The sequence below is a fragment of the Crinia signifera genome, chromosome 2 (assembly GCF_055691185.1).
Source record: "Crinia signifera chromosome 2, ASM5569118v1, whole genome shotgun sequence".
Lineage (NCBI taxonomy): Eukaryota > Metazoa > Chordata > Amphibia > Anura > Myobatrachidae > Crinia > Crinia signifera.
In genome coordinates this window covers 365,006,365-365,027,601 of record NC_139218.1, presented here as the reverse complement: position 1 = coordinate 365,027,601, position 21,237 = coordinate 365,006,365, and the positions used below count along the sequence as shown (strand labels likewise).

The 21,237-nt window shown below is 44.1% G+C and overlaps 1 protein-coding gene across 1 annotated transcript in view; it reads left to right on the top strand.

Annotated features, from left to right (window-relative positions):
- The window catches only part of XPO4 (exportin 4), a 96,608-nt gene that overhangs the window by 32,603 nt on the left and 42,768 nt on the right, over positions 1 to 21,237 (top strand). The window contains exons 5-6 of the mRNA XM_083169947.1: positions 15,117 to 15,233; positions 17,709 to 17,862. Of these exons, the coding sequence (XP_083026073.1) occupies positions 15,117 to 15,233; positions 17,709 to 17,862 (271 nt within the window). The remainder of the gene's footprint in view (positions 1 to 15,116; positions 15,234 to 17,708; positions 17,863 to 21,237) is intronic.

The following is a 21,237-nucleotide window of genomic DNA, read 5'->3' as shown; positions in this document are numbered from 1 at the left end:
CTCCTGGATTCCTGGGTGAGAGATCTTATTACCAACGGCTACAGGTCGGAATTCGAAAGACCTCCTCCTCACAGGTTCTTCAAATCAGGTCTGCCGGCCCTACAGGCAGATCGAGTGAACCTACAACAGGCAATACAACGCCTGCTAGCGTCACAGGTCATCACACCTGTCCCATTGGAGGAACAAGGAAGGGGTTACTACTCCAATCTGTTCCTCGTGCCGAAGCCGGACGGCTCGGTACGCCCCATTTTAAATTTAAAGTCACTAAACCCTTTCTTAAGGGTTTACAAATTCAAGATGGAGTCCCTCCGGGCAGTAATAGCAACCCTGGAGGAGGGAGAGTTCTTAGCATCGCTGGATGTGAAGGACGCCTACCTCCACATACCAATTTGGGGTCCACACCAGGCTTTCCTGAGGTTTGCGCTAAAAGATCTGCACTTTCAATTCAGAGCGCTGCCATTCGGCCTGTCATCAGCGCCGCGTGTGTTCACGAAGGTGATGGCAGAAATGATGGTACTGCTCAGGAGGTCGGGTGTCAACATTATCCCCTACCTGGACGACTTGCTGATCAAAGCAAGGTCGGAACAGGTCCTGCTCCAGGATATAACAAAAACCAGGCAGGTTTTATCCGAGCATGGGTGGATCCTAAATATCCCCAAGTCCTCCCTGACGCCGTCGCGTCGTATCCTCTTTCTAGGAATGTTCCTGGACACAGAGTTGAAACGGATTTTCCTCCCTCGGGAGAAGATGGAAGCCATACAATCCCTGGTGATGGTGATTTTGGCAAAGCCTCAGGTGTCGGTTCACCAATGCATCCAGCTATTGGGCAGGATGGTGGCCACCTTCGAGGCCATTCCGTTCGGACGCTTTCACACCAGGGTGTTCCAACTGGATCTGTTGGCAAAATGGTCGGGCTCCCATCTCCTGATGTACAAGAGGATTTCTCTGTCGCATCAATCCCGGCAGTCCCTTCTATGGTGGACCCAGGAGTCGAACCTGCTTGCAGGTCGGAGATTTGGCATCCAGGATTGGGTGCGACTCACAACAGATGCGAGTCTGCAAGGATGGGGTGCTGTGACCATGGACAGAACCTTTCAAGGTCAGTGGACTCGGTGGGAAGCGAGACTCCACATCAATATACTGGAGCTGAGAGCTGTATACTATGCAGTGTTACAAGCCCAGGATCTCCTCCAAGGTCGGGCGCTCCAGATACAGTCCGACAATGCCACAACTGTGGCCTACATAAATCGCCAGGGAGGCACGAAAAGCAGGACTTGCATGAAGGAAGCTTCCAAGATCCTGGCTTGGGCGGAAATGTACGTGGTGGCGCTGTCGGCCATCTTTATCCCGGGTGTGGACAATTGGGAGGCGGACTTTCTCAGCCGTCACGCCCTCCACCCCGGGGAATGGAGCCTGAATTCACAGGTGTTTGCAGCAATTGTGGACCGTTGGGGCCAGCCATCGATAGATCTGATGGCATCCCGGTTAAACCACAAGGTCCCCATGTATTGCACAAGGACCAGGGATCCCTGCGCAGTGGCAATAGACGCCCTGACAATTCCATGGGTGTTTCCCTTGGTGTACCTGTTTCCACCCATACCACTGCTGACAAGAGTTCTAAAAAGGGTTCGAAGTCAGGCAGTGGAAGCCATTCTTGTGGCTCCGGACTGGCCAAGAAGGGCTTGTTTCTCGGACCTACAGAGCCTGCTGATCGAGGATCCTTGGCCTCTGCCTCTAAGGAGAGATCTTCTCACACAGGGCCCTTGCGTCTTCCAAGATTTAGGGCGGCTACGTTTGTCGGCGTGGAGGCTGAGCGGAAAATCTTAGCCCAGAAGGGTCTGCATTCATCAGTTATCACCACGATGATTCAGGCCAGAAAGCCGGTGACAAACACCCACTACTACAAGATCTGGAGAAAGTACGTGGGTTGGTGTGAGGAACAGAAGGTCCCCCCTGCGAAATTTAACCTGAACAGGTTATTGTGCTTCTTACAAGCGGGATTGGATTTGGGTCTCCGTCTGGGCTCACTAAAAGTACAGATTTCGGCCCTCTCTATATTCTTCCAAAGAAAATTGGCTGTCATCCCGGAAGTACAAACTTTCCTTCAGGGAGTGCTTCACATCCAGCCTCCCTTTGTACCTCCTACACCTCCTTGGAGTTTGGACGTTGTTCTAAACTTCCTTCAATCCTCCTGGTTCGAACCGTTGGAGTCGATTGAATTGAGGTATATCACCTGGAAGGCGGTGGTCCTTTTGGCCCTAGCCTCGGCTAGGAGAGTGTCTGAATTGGGAGCCCTTTCCTGTAAGAGTCCCTATCTAATTTTCCACTCAGACAGAGCGGAGTTGAGAACTAACCCGCGTTTTCTCCCTAAGGTGATTTCTTCCTTTCACCTAAATCAACCAATTGTAGTCCCGTCTGCATCTAGTTCGCCGGATATTCCGGTATCCCTGGATGTGGTGCGTGTCCTGCGTGTGTATGTCCAGAGGACGTTAAGAATCAGGAAGACAGATTGTCTATTCATTCTGTATGACGCACAAAAGAAGGGACACCCTGCATCTAAGCAATCCATTGCTAGATGGATTAGGACTACAATCCAACAAGCCTATGTGACGGCAGGCATGCCGACACCTCCGGTTTTAAAGGCTCATTCCACCAGATCGGTGGGCGCATCCTGGGCGGCTGCTCGGGGTGTGTCAGCTCTGCAACTCTGTAGAGCTGCTACATGGTCGGGGCAACACACCTTTGTAAAATTTTACAAGTTTGATGCCTTGGCCAAAGAGGATACCCAGTTTGGGCAGGCAGGCAGTACTGCAGCAGTCTCCGCACGTACCCTCCCTTTCTGGAAGCTTTGGGACATCCCCAATGTCTTAAGACCATTCCCAGTATCCCATAAAGGACGTTAGTGAAAATAGGAATTTAATACCTACCAGTAATTCCTTTTCACGTAGTCCTTATGGGATACTGGGCGCCCGCCCTGTGCGGGGGTCTGGCTGCAGCTTATTCTGCTGTTTAAAGTTCAGAAGTTCACTTTATTGTCTTCTGGTTCTAAGGTCTAGTTCAGTGACCTTGTTAAAGAAAATCCACCCAGTTGGTGGTATTATAGTTGTTTTTTGTTTTTGATGAATGCGGGTGTGCTGGCATGAATCTCACCACACTATTCACACTTATGTTTACATAGGTGACATAAGTTATTCCTCTCATATGTACATTCTCCTTCGGGCACAGTTTTTCCATTAACTGGTTCCTGGGAGGGGAATCAGAGGGGAGGAGCCAGTACACCCAGCTTCAAAGTTATAGATGTGCCTGTCTCCTGCGGATACCCTCTAATACCCAATGTCTTAAGACCATTCCCAGTATCCCATAAGGACTACGTGAAAAGGAATTACCGGAAGGTATTAAATTCCTATTTTCTATGTTACTGCAAACACACTGCGGTCTCTCCAGACTGCCAGTATTTTTTTTATTATTTTTTTTTTTTTGATGCATCACATGTACAGTAAAATATACCAGACATAAGTACAGTGCCAAGAGAGCGAGTATGAGCAATAATTAGAATTAACAAATGAACGTCACAGCAGGGAACGCTTATTAACCACTTAAATGAATTCCCTCCCCTACAAAACCACTAAAAATTTTTTTTACAAAAAATGTATTAACTTTTTTTCTATTTTTTTTTTTTTTTTTAATGCAACATTTTATTTAGCACCCCCATCCTTATAATGGCGTTTCCTTACCACCAATGGTTTGCTACGTCTGCTTTTTTTATATTTTTTTGTAAGTACCTACAAAAAGTGCCCACAAAAGAGCTGTATATATTTATAGAAATTCTGTTATTTGCACTGTAGAACATGCCCTAAATTTAATTTTAGTGCAAGGTACCCCGAGAGACTGTGTAGATAGATCGATATTAGATGCAACGTCTGCTGACGTGCCCCGGCCATGACTACGTCACTGAGCTGCCGGGACGTAGCCATGGCCGGGCAAGCCCCCTTCAGCGATGCGACGGCCCGGGCACTCCAAAGGGACAGACTGCAGGCTGATTTAGCGGGGCGCTGCTAGAGGGGCAGGGCGCATTTTGCCCATTGAAAATCGGGCAGGGCGCAGCGCCCCGCTAAAAGCCTAGCGGGAACACTATTCAGCTTCATGTGGTTGGAACGGTTGTGTAGAGATCTCGACTGCGTCATGGTTTATTGCACCCTTTATATCGAGCTGTTATGCAGGCACTCGTGTCTGCGCATCTCATACTTTTTTGGGGATTTGGGAAACCTGCAAGTGCGGACAAGCCCTGAGCGGCGGTTCTCTACATGGACTGTTGTGAACTTGATATGTGTTTATCATGTTAGATAGCATCTAGTGATTGATTTACCTTCTGCTCCACTCACCATGATATGTTCCAATAAAGGAGCAGCTGACTGCCTTTGTTAGTGCTAACCTTTCGGGAAGTTTATTTTGGGGAATAATGCAAGTGGACCTGTGCCAGGAGCTTATAGGAGACAATCCATTCTGAGAACAAGAGGAGGCTGCTCAGCGGGGGGGGAATGTGGCGCTTGTGTGTGAGGTGCTGTCACTGTGACAACGTGACAGGCTATCTGGTGGACACCTTTTCCATAGGGACACTACAGTCTGCAGCCCGGCCGTTCCCTTCAGTCCAGGTGCATCGCTCCACTATGCTCGGCACACTTGAAAAATTGGGAAAAACTCAATGGCAACCTCTCCACGTGTCAACCATGACCATGTCAAACTATTGTCAATGTCAACCTCTTAACTGTTGCCCGATTGGAATATAATGGTCATCAGAGGGTGAGCTTTAATTATGGAGGGGGGAGGGGGGGGGGTGTATGCTGCAGAACCAATCACAAGCTGCAACCCCTGGATAGACACCTGGTATATTGGAGATATGGCTTTGTGATGCAGGTATTTGCTCACACTGTATTATAAACGATTACCCCTTTCACATCGCAACTAATTACTGGGTACAAGCCGTTAAACCGTTAATTACTGTCATGTGAAAGGGGTTACCGTGTCCCTTAAAAGGGTAGCAACACAGCAATACGAACTGGTAAAAAGCAGAGTTCTTACCGGTTGGCTGCCATGTTGCTTGGCGGTGTGAAAGTGTTAAAGGGGTTGAGCGACCCATTTCCCGTTCACACTATGGAGGAGGCAGCGCTTGGAGTAGCGCCAGTTCTAAGTGATGCCTCCTCTCCCGCCCTCGATGATGTCAGTGACTCCGCGCCGCACCCCCGGATGACGTCAATGAAATGAAGGTCCCATGGGGCCCACACCGTGCACACTGTGTTTAGGATCATTGTCTTGCTGAAATGTCCACCCTTGTTTCGTCTTCAACATTCTGATTGGTGGCAGCAGATTTTTGGCAAGATGATCTATGTACGTTTTTCCATCCATCCTTCCGTTAATCATATGGAGTAAGTCAGTTCTGTATGCTAAAAAACATCCAAACACCATGTTCCCACCTCCGAACTGTTGTTCTAGGGTTTTGTGGTGCTGTGCAGTGCCATAGGAACCACAATCTCCCGGGACCTTAAATGGGGGCCCAACACTGATACTATTGTTGGAAAAGCGCAGCAGAGGCTATTCTTCCTTAGGCAACTGAGAACGTTCGACATCCCACAGAAGCTTCTGCTCCCTTCTACTCCGCAATTGTGGAGTCTGTACTGTGCTCCTCAATACTGGTCTGGTACGGCTCCGCGAGAGACCAATGCAGACTCCAATAGGTAGTCAGAACTGCGGAGAAGATAATCGGAACAGACCTTCCCTCTGTCCAGGACCTGTACCTGTCCAGAGCAAAAAAGCGGGCAACAAAGATAGTCAAGGACCAACTACATCCTGGCCACGGCTTGTTTATCCTGCTGCTATTCCCATCAGGTATACCAGAAGCCTAAAAAGTTTCTTTCCTCAAGCGATTCACCTGTATCACGTGAACTCATGGACACCTCACTGTCTAGTCGCGCCATAACCCTTTGCACATAATCTAACAGTGTCCCCTCAGAATAACTTTCTGTATGACTGTACATGTTCCCCCACCTGTTTATACTGTATGCTGTTTACTTGTTACCAACCTGGCTGCTGCACAGCAAACCAAAAACAAATTCCTAGTATACGCAAGTATACCTGGCCAATAAAGCAGATTCTGATTTCTCCACCAAACCCAGTGTGTGTATTATGGAATCAACAGTGTCCTTTTGCTGCCATCTGACCAGACTGTGTTCTCCCATTATTTCCCAGGCGTGTTCAAATGTTGTGCAGCAAACCTTAAACTGAATTCATCGTGCATTAACTATTGATTTCTTTGGAACATTTGGACCTCCAAATTCCAGGGCTTCCTAATGCTCTCATGCTGTGATAAATCTGGATTGATAATCCCCTGTGTGCTTTTGGTCTCCTCATTTTAGACTTGCACAGATTGTACCCAAATGAATATTGCATGTGACATTTTGCTTGTGGGCCTTATATTTGTGCTATGATTTGGCTGCGTATCTGGGTAATTCTGCATATTATAAATCCCAGATAAGCGGAACCTGATTTTGTTCTTGGGTCAGAATTGGCATATCCGGGTAGTTTCCAGACAGCAGCAGCAGCACGTTGAATGGTAGCCCCATTAGACCATCTTTTTAAAGAAAAGGTTTTTTAGTACAGTTATTTTGAATTGTGTTGTAGCCTTTTGGGAAAGACGTTACACAACAAAAAGGGGAATCTGCTAAAACCCAAATTTATAAATATACAAATTACTGTAGAAGTCTGAGCTCCTGTATTTAATAGATTTTTTTATGTTCGACCTTTTTTAAAAGATGTTTTATTACACCAGAGTGTGAAATGTTTGTGATATTGTATCGGGAAATCTGAACCGTTCCAGGCTGATATGATCATAGAATTAAAGTGTTAAATACACCATCGGGTTAGGAGAATAACACCAGTCTAAGGGGCATACGCACGTAGAGATGTGGGCTAAGCTATTTAGGGTAGGCGATTTCCCTGTGTCCAGATCTCCCATGGAGAGCACATACACACGCAGAGATTTGTGCTAAGCAATTTGACTAGATTTTGACTGCTTGCACTGACTTAGCAGGAGATATTTAATCTCTCGGGGCATACACACAGAGATCTGTGCTTATTTTCTAAGCAATCTATTCAGATTGTTTAGAAAATAGCAAAAATTTGCTCCGTGTGTATGCCCCTTAAACCTTTAGTTTTATATTCATTATACTTTGTTTTCTACACAAGTCTATATTTTACTACACTTTTGCTCAATGTTCTCTTCGGTTATAAAACACACTTTTCAAAACAAATATCAATATTCTATATAAAATGCAGGTGGACACAGTGGTAAATCAAATTTCTGTTTCTGGGTCCTGCACAGATTTACCATGTTCACGTTTATTCGTTTTGGATACAGTATGTTGAATGATATGAATACAAGTTAATACCCCATATTAAAAATAGGTAAAAATGTAATTTAGAGGATAAGGACCACTGGTGCCAGACGTGGTCCCAACAGGCATTTACCCGACGTCGGGATCCCGACTGTCAAAACACCGACAACCGGGTTCCCGACAGCCACCTGCTATTTTCCCTTGGGGGGGTCCACGACCCCCAAAGAGGGAGAATAGAATAGGTGGAGAGTATAGCGAGCCCACAAGGGGCTTAGTTGCGCTCACCATGCTGTCTGGGCCTGGACAGTCGGGATCCCGACGTCGGGCTAATGACTGCCATGATCCCGGCTGTCGGACCCCTGTACCACACCCAAGGACCACAACTGTTAAAAAACCTTACAGGATCTACCTTATCTATGTGCAGGACTACATTATGTGGTGGGGACAGTAGGTTGTTGGTATGTTCTGAAATATGAGGACAATGGTATCACACGGCTGTGTGGGTCATGTCATATTGCTTAAAACGTTCCTGATCAATTCAAGTATTTTCCCTTTTAGATAGGCTTCAGTTTCTTATTGCAAGTTCTCAATGTAACCGTGTATGAATAAATAGAATAGAAGGACGGTAGTTCATTAAGTTCTGAGATTGTATTGACTAAGGCGTCGTCTAACTTTCTCTCTTGTTGAACCTGCTCCTGCATAATCCCCTCTGTCATAGACACTAATACCCCTTTAATGAGGATGCAGCCACACACCGCATCTGCTCCCGGGAAGCTCTTAAAAGCAAATGATTCCATTGACCTTTACGGCCCATAACCCTAATGCCTGTTCTTGTTTAGCTTACACTGCTGACCTCCGTCTCCCAGACTGACCTGTAAGCTCTGCATATACCCACACGTATGTAGTCAGCTGCTGCTCCACAATCCATGTACTGCTCATTTGAAATGGTGTCCCTTTTTAAGAGGTACAAGCATTTGTATGAAGTGACGGGTCTAGGTAATGACTGAATGATCGCTGGTGAAAGACTGCTCTGTGTGTGTTGCTGAGACGCGGTACATTGCTGTGGGCTCGTCGGAGGAAGGGACACTAGAAGTGTGACACTAATTACTGACCAGAAGGCATTTACAACAAAGGGCTAGTGTGTGTGTGTGTGTGTGTGTGTGTGTGTTTATGGTCAGTGTTGTCCAAGGATCTGGGCAGAACGGTCTTAAAATTGCTTTTTGTATTTAATGCAGCGTTCATTCACAGGGCATGTGTGTCTGCAAAGTAAATGGTCAGTCAATGGCTAATCTGCCAGGGGACCCACATATGTGACACCCAATATTCAGAATTGTTCACCCACCATTCGTATTTCAGATATTTTTGCTCTTCCTACTTCTTCCTGTCTTTCTTTGTGGCGAGAGAACCACTTTCATTGCTGGCAGGGTGACTGATTCCATTATATGCCGACAGGCGGTATTTCATGCCATCCACTAAGGCACCATGGGAGAATAGAATAGTGTGCAGCATGGCAAGCACAGCGGTACACTTTGGCAGTTTCTATGTCGACTGTTAACATTCGGGGCAAAAAAAACAAGAAACTCGTTGTTTTGACTGTCAACCTTCCCATTGTCAACCCAAACATGTAACCAAATAGGCAGGCATGCCAAGTGTGGAAATTGCCAGAGTGTGAGTGTATAAACGGGCAGAGAGAAGCCCAGATGTTAGTGCCGTGGTTGCTGCTCTCTGGGTAGAATGACAAGTCTCGCAGACAGGCAGCAGTTGTACACCGTCATCCCTTGGCTCTGCTGGTACAGAACGCTGTGGTAATATTGCCAAGCTGTGTCCTGTGAACACTGTAAGCTGAGCTTTACAAATCTGATCTTGTTTGCAAAACAGCATAAGCTCACTGTATAATTGCCTTTTATCACCTCTGTGGCAGGCTCCGATGCTTCGTCTGCCTGTATAAACCGTGTCCAGAAAACTGTGCTGTAGCAAGTACACTTCATGTTAATGTCTAATAGACAATGAGGACATAGGCTTATAGTGTGATTTTACATTTAGTAACCCTAAGCCAAAAGTTTCTAATTGAAAAATGTGGAAAAAAAACAATATTGTGTTTTAAATGTCAACCTTACATTCCGTAAGGTGAGGGCGGAGATTGGCAGCCAACGTCTATGAATTTGCCTGTTAAACTAGCCATAAATAATTTGTATTGCTCCCGCACCACCAAGCCAAGGCACCCCCTGGTGCCACGGCACTCAGTTCGAGAACCACCGATCTAGTTGATAAAACTACAGACATAAGATTCTATTTATTTTCCCCACCAGGCGGCCATGCGCACTCTTATTATACTACGCAGTTGTCTGCTGAATGTGTGAGGAGACACATTCAGCAGACAACTGCGTAGTATAATAGAGTGCGCATGGCCGCCTGGTGGGGAAAATAAATAAAATCTTATGTCTGCAGTTATATCAACTAGATCGGTGGTTCTCGAACTGTGTGCCGTGTCTGGGGCAGGTGAGGGCATGCATTAAGATACAAATAAATGCAAAAAACTGGTGCATCATAGGTGTTGATACTATTGGCAATAAATTAGATTCTATTTTCCGTTTTCAAACGCAATTTAAAAAAAAAAAAAATTGTAAAAAGGAGTTTTGAGCCAGATGCACTAAGCTTCAAAAGTGATGAAATGGAGAGTGACAGCCAGCCAATCAGCTCCTATCAGCTGTCATTTTTCAAACCGTCTGTGACATGGCAGGCAGGAGCGGATTGGCTGGCGGTTTATCACTCTCCATTTTATCACTTGTGAATCTTAGTGCATCTGGATCTTTATCTTAAAATTACGTTTAGACGTGGTCCGCCTGTATTCCCCACACTTTGAGTGTTGAGCACTCTCCTAGCGCTAGAACAACGCAGGGACGACAGAGGCCTCGGAGCTGAAGGTAATTGCCACAGATTTTGGCTATAATATGCAAATGCACAAATTCTAGTAACTGCAGAAAATGGTGATGGTGCGTTGAAGGGGCCTGCACCAGTAGACTCCTCTTATGTGGGGTACACACCAGGAAGATTTGGCCCCAAATGAGCCAATTTAGATACAATCTCGACCGATTGTGTGTAAGTTGGCCATGTTTTGGGCCATTTCACTGCCGTTCTGATGCGACCCCGATCCGAGTTACGGCCCCGCGGGTCGTTGGGTCTTTTCTGAGATCCTACCTGCAGCAGGTAGGATCTGAGAAACGACCATTGAAGTGGGTGCGGGTCGTGATCGGATCGCGATTGCATCAGATGCAGTTCCGGAGCGGGTCGTAGGCTCCGCCAGATCGTCAGCTGTTCGTACGATCCTCTACGCTCACAAGCTGCATCTTGCTGGTGTGTATCCGGCATTAGGAAAGGAGCTGATTTCATAAATTTGAATTTACATTTTTGAACCACTTTGAGGGACAGGGGGGGGGGGGGAGGTTTATTTTGTAAATCGCAATAAGGGAGATGAGAGAGATCACGCCGCAGGTAATTAGTGCCGGCATGTTTCAGGCACAATGAGACCTTGTCAGCCTGCTCTCACCCCCTGCTCTACTGTTTACAGTTTACATTAACCTCTGAAAAGGTTGGAATAGCTGCCATTGTTGGGGAATTGTATTGTCACTTTAGCTGAATCGAGCCCGGGGAGAAAGGCGGTGACACGCATAGTTCTTCAAGTGTGATCTGCTTAGGTATCGGGCGGCAAGAGGGGGGATTAAGTTTGGCGCGTGCTAGCTAAGATAACAAGCGCCTGTAAGGTCAAGGTACTGACATGAGAGGCATTTATGTACAGGGATGTAGCAGTTGCTGGCAGAGGGGATCGACGGTCAGCTGTTGTGTGAGCCGGCAGAAATAGTATTGTCGCAGCTTTAATCTTCCTGCAGCGGCCAGAGATGGGGATATGCTTCATTCTCACCCACAGACCACGGCCCGTTCTCCAAACAGGAAGACACTACCATATGGGAACTGGGCTATATACATGTTGCTGTTCTGTTTTCTCTACAGTGTCCCAGATTATGATTAGTATTAGTAGTAGCTATTATTTATATATTTTATATAGAACTGGTCGAAAAATATGCTCTCCACCTGCTCTTAAACTATTGCAGTTTACTATGTCCATAACTCTAGCGTCTCCCACAGCCTGCTGCTGCTGTTGAGGTCCCCATCCACTAGTGCGATACGGCCACTTTTTATGCGCTTCTGGCGCATCAAGTGACACATCGCCTGTCATTTACCTGCATTTTCCTGTGATTGTGATGTGAATCACATTTCTGTGCGCCTCACGTTGCAGATCCTACTGGCTGCCATGAATATTTCTGGCAGTTTGTAGCTCCCGCTGGGATTGCACACGATGCATTGTACGTGGTCCTTTCACATAAAATCTATATTCTCTTTTTTTTTTTGCCATGGATTCGAATTTTACGGAATTAAGTTTGTGTATCAGCCTGGGAAGCCTCCAGTATAGCGCACTTTACTAGTCATTCCTTATCGTTCGTGATGGCTTTCATATTATTATCAGTTATTTATATAGCACGCAAAATATACAGTGTTTATAATTATTTGTGAATTTAGTGAGTGTAGAGCCCCTGTGATTTATATTTATACAATGTGGTCACAAACCGTAGGGCATTTCTAATCTAGGAATGGTGATTGCTGATGATTTGTTGGAAGGTTGCTACAAATAATGCCATAAAACCTTATTTTACTGGTTTATTACTGTACAATCTCCATGTTGGTGCAGCATAGACAGAGGGTTATTGGAGAAGACAAATGATCTATATATTGCTCTGGATTCTGGAGCGGTCACAGGATGCGGCTGCACAGTAGCTGTGTATGCCAACTTCCAGACAGCTCCTTAATGATGACGTCCTGCATTCATACATAGAATTGTACCTTGTACAGCTACTTACTTCTGATAGTGGATATCTCTTCAGTTTCTCCATTTATTGTCTGTTGTGCTGTCATTTGCAGGATCTCTTCCTTCCTGGCTCTATTATAAGTTCTATGAATTGCATAGTTTTTATATGGAGTGTCCAGCATTAAAGAATATTTATTGGGCCCGTTTTTTATGAACACTTCCTCTGCCTCAAAATTGACTCCTGTGATCTACTCGGAACCCCCCCTAAATGGGTGTCTATTATATTGGAGACACAGTATCCGAAATTAATTAGAAATGTGCAGGATGTTACTGGACAGGTACCGAGAGGAGTTACTCACACGCAGGGTACTGGTCCATCTTATGGGCATGTTACCGCAGTGTCGCCAGCCTTGTGCACCAGGGGGGAGGGCTCATAGCATCGGCAAATCCGCAAGCAGGAGGTTGTCATTCAGGATGAAGACTGCTGTAGTTCAGTCTCTTTGTTAGTGGTGGGACAAGAAGCAAACGTTCCTCATACTGATTCTTCTGGTGTGCAGGTGATGTGCCGCTGAGTATTGCAACTATACTTGCCCGCAATTTTACAGTAACTGCAACATTGCAGAGTCTCCTTCGTACCCCTCTCGGGTACAAGGAGAAACTTGCTATCATGCTGGGTGCGATACGTTGTTCCAGAACTGTACATCACAGGTGTTGCTTGCATTTAAATTGCCTTGACATTCGGAATGTCCACAATACAAAGGGAATATAGTCATAACTGACCTAACCCTCTGGTGTTTGTGACCGCCTGCTAATGCGCATCGCCAATTAGCCTCAAGAGTTTTGCAGCAACAATCGTGTTGGGCGCACTCCCAATTCCGGCTGCATCAAGCGGAACTAAAATGTGGGTGATCATTTTCTGTTAAAGGCCTCATTAAATATTAAAAAAGGTAGGAAACCGGCTTGAGCCCTAAAATATGCAAATACAATTTGATAACATTATTGATATATATTTACTGTCTTAAGCATGTATGCGTGCTCTTAATCGCTTTTAAATGGCTGATTTTTTCACCTTTTTTTTTTTTTTTTTTTTTTTTTTAACAGGTTAAAAATAACCAAGCATTTTTGTAAAACAAAAATGCTGTATTTCTAGGGGTGCATGAAATTGCCTTTTTTTATTAGTTTTTTTTTTTAATAGTCCTCTTAATCCACTTTTTCAAAAACATTGTTAAAAGCCTGTAACTCCCACTTGTAATGTTAAAAACACCTGTCCCATCCTTACAACACCCCTGTATTCTTAGCCCGTATTTCTTATTCATTATTCTGCACCTTGCTGAATTTCACCCTAATAATGACATGGAATTATTACCCAGCTTACACTAGTTAAACATCCTGATTGTTAAATAATCATTGTGGTTGTCCTATTGGTTCTAGTCTAAGTCCAAAACTTTTTTACCTTTTTTGAAATACTGGTTTTCCCTGACTGTGCCAGCTCTAAATCTGTGAGAAAAGCTGTGGTAAATACTAATGAAACTACTGTGGCTAGAATTATCGTGACCAATTGGATCCCAAAGAGAAACGCAAATTGGCTATGCCCCCCCTCTCAAACGTCAAACATATGACTGCATATTTAATTGTCCCCTCTACTCTTATATTTCTAGTGTTCTGCTGAAAGTCTTCGGTTGGGTACACATTAGAGTGATTTCCGCATATTGCATCAGCAAATCATGTATAGTGGTTAAAGTGTATGCCCGGTTGTAGGCTCTCTTGCGTCACATGACATCACTTTAGGTTGGCCGTTCTGCGTAGCCAATCAGAAGATGACCTGTGCAACCCCATGCAGTGTAATGAAGGACATAACAAAATGTTGTTCACTACATTGTGTAATGTTTACCGACAATCTGCTATGGTCCAGGACAAAGGCAAATCGTCCCGACCATCTGCGATATTGAACCAAAAAATGTTAATTTTTATTTTCCTGAATTAAGCTGAAAGTTTATTGTTAAAGGGCTATTGTAAAAATACTGTAGCCCGATAAACCACTTTAAAGTAAACCTTTCTTTAGTAGCTTTATTTTGCTGTGATTTAATATTTTATATGTTTTATAGATTAATGATCACATATATTTGTTGATTTATATCACTTCAGAGGCTGTTATACACCGTTTTAATATATTGTATAAATAACCAAATGAGTTTCTGTTGTTTCTATCTTATGAATGAATTGCAACCAATAGTATTACACCTGTTCTTTTTAATTGTTTTTATTTTACTGGTATGAAACAGTTCAAGTGTTTTTGAATGCACTTCTACACTACCTGCATTCTCTGTTCACTTACCAAATCGTTTTTTTTTCAGTTGATGGTGTTAAAAATACTTAATTGCTTACCTCACAAATAAAACGTAACACATGAGTCCCGTATCTCTCAAATCACACGCCAATAGCGGAGCATTAAAACTAAAATGCCATGTCTGACTAAGTAACCTGAAGAGATTTGCAACAATAGAAGGAGAAGCTTTCTCTAGGCTAAATCACTTTCTCACGCACGTTGAAGTATGTGTGTGAACATAGTTTTAAACGTGACCTTTTTCGAAATAATGAGTCCAGTTGATTGAGATCTGTGGCCAATTCAACCAGCTGTTGCCCTGCATTGGGGATGTTGCGGATATCGAAACACCACAGAAAAAAAGGAAAAAAAAATGCCTGTTCAGTCACATGCGGTTAAGCTGGCCTTTCTACAGTGTAGTTGATCCTTTAGATTGCCATGGTTTAGCAATGTCTAGCAGAACGCTTATGTACGGACATTCTAAGAGAATGCCATCCCCGACATGGTCTCTGTGGTCTGACGTAGTTCTCTGTTTTCTGCGCAGCAAACGCTGGCCTGTTCCATATTGACGGCGCTGCTCATAGAGTTTTCGAGTTCCAGTAAGACCAGTAACATCGGCCTCAGCATGGAATTTCACGGCAACTGCAAAAGAATATTTCAGGTAAGTCCTTTCATTTCATCATAAATCAGTGTGCCAAAATGCCTTAAAAAAATAAAAATCCTTAACTGCCCGCTTCGGCTATAAACAGGGTGGGTATCATTTTCTAAGGCATGAGTAATCAACATGCGGAGCTACATCCACTTGGATCTGCACATCCCAGCATGCTCTACCGCAGTTTTTGCGTTTGTTATAGTGAAACTGTAGCAAGGCATGCTGGGATGTTTAGTTTCATGACACTGGAGCGCCACATGCTGAACACGCCTGTTCTAAGGTGTTTCTGTAACTTCTATTGCCACAGTCTGTTGGTGCCTAAATGATGGCCCGAGTATAGCCAGCCATGATAACCCCTCAAGTTTTCCCAGCAGGTCGTGATTTGAGGATTTCTTTCCATGGAAGCAGGTGGGGTCATTTTTGACCCAGCATCATAGACGACCTCACCTGGTGCGTGATTAAGGAAATCCATAAAACGTGACCTGCTGGTGGTACTTGAGGAGTGCACTTGTGAACCCCTGATCTGTGTTAATCTGCATTGATACGTTACATTATGCCATCCTTGAAGATGAAAGATGCAGTTGTAATCGTCCTTTGTATTCCAAGGAATGAGTTCTGAGACATTTCTCTGTCCGGTACTTGTGTTTCTTTTACGCGACATCCGATCCCTGTGTTGTCAGGATGCTATTTTCACTGATGTAGTGCTACTCTTCTACACACACAGAGGGGCTAACACATTCTGCCTAACAATGACTACCCTAAAATAACTTTGGTCACTAGCCAAACTGTAACTCGCATCCCCCCCAACACCAGTTACAGATGGCATGCTGGTCTCATTGTGCTGCTCTTGAAGTGCTTACACCATAAAACTATCCGTGTGGGACAAAGTTGCTATGTGTAAAGGACCTGCAGAAATACCAGCGCTATTAAAGGGTTAGAGGCCATGAACCTAGAGGGAAGAGGTTATGTTATTAACAGCCACTCTTCTCAATAAGACCAATGCAGGTAATGCAATGCTAAAATATGGTGATGTCTTGCAGCTCACGTTTAATGCCCAGATATGCTCGCTAATAGTCCCCCCCAGGACTGCCATTCTGGGTTGCTATAAGTAGAGAGCTGGATTTCTGTAGGAAGCCACTCCCTGCCTTTCACGCAGCCCAACCTCGCTCCTGTGGGCTGCAGTCGATACAGCCCATAGAAGCCAGGCTTTCGCGCATGTGACATAACATCAGCGCTACAAATATTGGTTCACCCATTTTATATGCAGAAAGTGAGCAACATGTACTGTAAATTTTTATTTAGGTGACCTTTTCATCATTTTGCTCCATTATGTTGTATTCTTTATGTTTTGATATTTAATTAGTAGGACGGCCCCACATAAAAAAAAAAATAAAAAAAAATTACGGCTCCCTGGCACCACTTTCCATCTAGCTAAATCTGTGTGTTCTCATGATTAAAACAGTGCACATTCTCACAGCGGAACCTGCTTTAGCATTGACTTGACCCAACACATTTTCAGTTTCCATTGTAATAGAAGTACGTTTATTTATAAGGTGCCACAAACTGTCCGCAGCGCCGTACATAGCAAACAAAAAAACAAATTACAAGGTAACGTACAGGGTGTGTTGATAAAATACAGCATAAATAGGGGTATAGCTGGTAGAACTAAAATCAGCATCAGTTCTGAAGTAGGTATCGAAATTGTCGAAGAGACTGAAGATGAAGTAGAGGAAGGGAAGAACCGGGCAGGAGCACAGGTGAGGTAAAGAGGTAGGGTGAGTACGTGAGGAAGGAGGACCCTACTCATAAGAGCTAACATACTAAAAGGAGGTGGGTGGACAAACGAAAAACAATAGGATAAGTAGGAACGGAGGTGAACGGACAGAGGGTAGGGTAGGCAGGATAGGAGGAGGAGGGATAGGCTAGTCGGAAGAAGTGGGTTTTGAGGGAGTGCTTGAAGGAGGTAAGGGAATCCGAAAGCCTGATGGGTGGCGGAAGGTTGTTCCAGTGCAGGGGGGCAGCGTGAGAGAAGTCTTGGACACGGGAGTGGAAGGAGGTGATTAGGTGAGAGGTCAGTCGGCGGTCGGTGGCGGAGCGAAGAGGACGGGAGGGAGTGTGGATAGAGATCAGTGAAAAGAGGTAAGGAGCGGTGGAGCAGGAGAGAGCCTTGTAGTTGGTGGTGAGGAGTTTAAAGAGAACTCTGAAAGGAATGGGGAATTGTAGTTGATGAATCGATTTAATCCCTCTGCAAGTTGGTTTAGTGAGAGTGTGCTGGCGTAAAATAAGCAGGTGGAGTCAGCCTTGAGATTTCGGCCTGGATCTTATGGGAGTACCAACGAGATGATGGCTATGTGACATTGGACCTGTTTAATGACAGACCACCACAGCTGCCCTTGTGTTTCAAACCTCCATTCATCCTTTTATAGATGCGAGTCCCGCAGCATAACCTATCCCATCCGTGTAATGGATTTTCTTCTTTTCTAGGAAGAGGATCTCCGGCGAATCTTTATGTTAACGATAGAAGTTCTACAGGAGTTTAGCAGGCGGGAGAACCTCAACGCTCAAATGTCCTCAGTATTCCAGCGATATCTTGCACTATCCAACCAGGTTTTAAGCTGGAACTTTCTGCCACCAAACTATATCCTTTTACTGTCAGTGTGTTCCTAAATGTGAAGTGACCAATGCATGCGTACATGAAGTCCCATTTACTCACGTAGAAAGCACTTCGATTTTTTTTCTTCATCATTTATGGTGGGGATTGTTTTTTTAATTTTAAAAAGTAAAACAACGGAAGTAATTTTGATATCTTGGAGTATGGAGAGATGATTTAAAAGGATGTTCATTCAAGACGTCATGACTGATGTTGATGATCTCTGCGCAGTGTCGTACAAGTGGGGATCACTGAGAGAAATGGTTGGGGTATGACCAAAGAAATCCGATAGTGAGGTGTCTATGGGTAGAGGATAAACTGCTTCCAGGGATCTGCCGAGAGATGAGTTGGGGAATGCATGACCACCAGACTGAGATACATTGCAGTAACAGATATGGGTAAGAATAAGGACCTGCATTATTGTCCCTGTAGTGTAATTACAGGAAGCCTGGAGAGGGATGACCCGCTGCCGTGTCGCATGTGTATAAGAGAAGTGACTTTCATACCTCCAGTATAAATAAGCCCTGGGGATTGTATTACTTTTGTCTCTCCAAAGCCCTTATGATATTATTGTGTTTCAACATCCTTTGGAGTCCTTTGGCAGACCTCATTGTAGTTGAGCGAAGGACGATGTGCTTATAGGAATGTGGCAGCCAGCACAACGCTCCTTTTAAAGTGTAGTTTGTCCCATCCACATTAGCAGTGCGTTGTTATAGAAGTGTCCGTCACTATCACAGAACCTCGTTACCAACCGCTGCCCAAGAGCTTCACCCAGAGGTCAGTAGGAACCGCATCGGATGTATTGTCATCTGTAATGTTCTATGTAATTCCCGGTTCACATCAAAAGGCTCTAGTGTAATGCATGTTTTTCTGAACCCAATTAAATAAGTTCTGTTTTGTAAATTTTCTTTTAAAAGATTTTTTGTGTGTAATACCTGAACAGTATACAGGTGCAAGCACTCATGGACTGTTTCTGATGACTGTTTTAATTTAAACTGAAATGTAGAAGTATATGGTTTACTTCATTAAGCCCATGAGTGCCGCCATCTGTATGCTCACTGTGGATGATTTTTTTGGGACTGACAAATATGTTATTTTTATATATATATATCGATAGATATACAGATATATGTATGTATATGTGTAGGGCGAAGCCAGAGGAAACTGGAGGAAAGAGGTCTGCAGCTGTCCTGACATGCAAATCGGTCGTCTGACCTTTGTATAGGAAGGAAAGACTACTAAACTACATTAGAATTTATTATATATGAGGGGATATGACCTTTATGTCCTTTTTTTTTTTTTATTTGTGGAATATCCAGCAGTGAATGCATAGCGGTGAGTGTGTTTACTAATCTACCGCTCTACACTTACGTTTTTAAGAAATCAGCTGGTAACACAAGGAAAATGGGCAAAGTAGTGAATCTCCTGTTCTCTCCTGTCTTTGTTCCACCTTTTGTATAATTGTTGGAGTTGGGAAATGCTATCTTTGCATGCGTCTGCCAAGGAACTAGCTAATCTGTCTGCAAGTTTACTGACTAAATTGTATCATTCACTACTGTCGCATGAGGACAAGGGGGAATATTAATTTATTACCAGATATTTATGTAGCGCACACATATTCCGCAGCTCTTTAAAGAGAATATTTGAACATTCACATTAGTCCCTGCCCAAGTGGAGCTTACAATCTCTATTCCCTACCACTTGTGTGTACACACACACACAGACATTCTAGGGTTGATTTATTAGGAGCCAATTAGCGCTATATAAGAAACTGTAATTAATAATAATAATTAATAAATCTTACACATCGCTTATGGCAGATCAATTATTTCATAAACTCCAGTTGCCATACCAGTCCAGGTTGTAAAGCTATCCATGCTTAAGACATAAGGAGTGTACACACGGTGCGATTTCCTTATGATTTGATGCCGTACACACGGTGCGATTTCCTTGTGATTTGATGCCGTTGCAATCAGGATAAAATAGTACGGCAAGCAAAATGCATTTGATTTTACTATATAGTGCAGAACTCTACTATATAGTCTTGCCTGAACAGTTCTTTTTTCTGTTAGACTTCCACTAAACGGAAGCATGCATCGGGATCGAATTGGCATCGAATGCTCCTGAAAACCGTTAGATTTGTATTCGATTTTTGACTAGTCAAAATCAAATAGAAAGGTAGTTAGAATCGCACCGAGTGTACAATACAATAGAGAATTTCATTAGTATCTTAAGTAGTGTATACACGGTGCAATTATTTTTTTTTTTATTCAATCCCGATCGAATTACGTGGCGCCGTGTTCACATTTAATTTAGACTATATAGTACAGATATGTAATATATAGTCTTGTCTATACAGTCTTTTTCTATTTGATTTCGATGCAGCGGGCCCGTGCTTTGGGATCGAATCTTAATCGACTGCATTCGATTTCTGTTTGATTTCGATTCAATTTTGCTTATATAAGCAGAATCAAATAGAAAAATAGACCAAATTGAACAATGAGTCAGTTTGATTTATACAATCTGTGCAGAATCATGTTAGTTTTTAAAACTTTGACTGTCAAGGATAAATTGTTGTGCAGCTCTATAATTTGGCATAGCAGTCTCTCTCTGGCCTGTACATATAGAAGCAGTGCTAATACATTGTATACAAATAAAATTGCATGGGATTGCCTGAAGATTTTTTTTTTTAATAAAAAATTATATATTTGAGCAGCCTTATGTTAGTGGAGCATATACTTTGCTTAATTTCAAGTCCTCTGAAAAGGCAATAGGGATTTTTCGGTACTCTTTACCTAGCACGGCGCCCATCGCGACCATCGCATGCACTAAAAAACGGGTGCGATGCGATGCCCGCGATGGCCGCGATTTCCCATAGGGACCAATGTTAAAAATCAGATTGGTCGCGATTTTTACATAGGAATCAATGTTAAATGGGCCACAGAGCCCTAATAGTCCCCCTGAAGTGTGAAATGGCCCCCACAATTTTTTACGCCACCCCACGATGAACGTGAACCCGAAGCGTGGCGAGCGCAGCGGTACGCGTCCTCCGACCTTTTCATACCCCCACTATCCATGTCGGCGTGGAGTTGAGAATAGAATAGTGTGGCGAGCGCAGCGAGCCACCGAGCCCGAAGCGTGGCGAGCGCAGCGGATACCTTCACAGGTAAACGCGTCAGGGGGACTATTAGGGCTCTGTGGCCCATTTAACATTGATTCCTATGTAAAAATCGCGGGCATTGAGCCAATTAACGCTAAAATCGCGACCAATCTGACTTTTAACATTGATCCCTATGGGAGCATCGCGGGCATCGCGTCGCACCCGTTTTTGATTTACCCGCGATGCCCGCGATTTTTTACCCC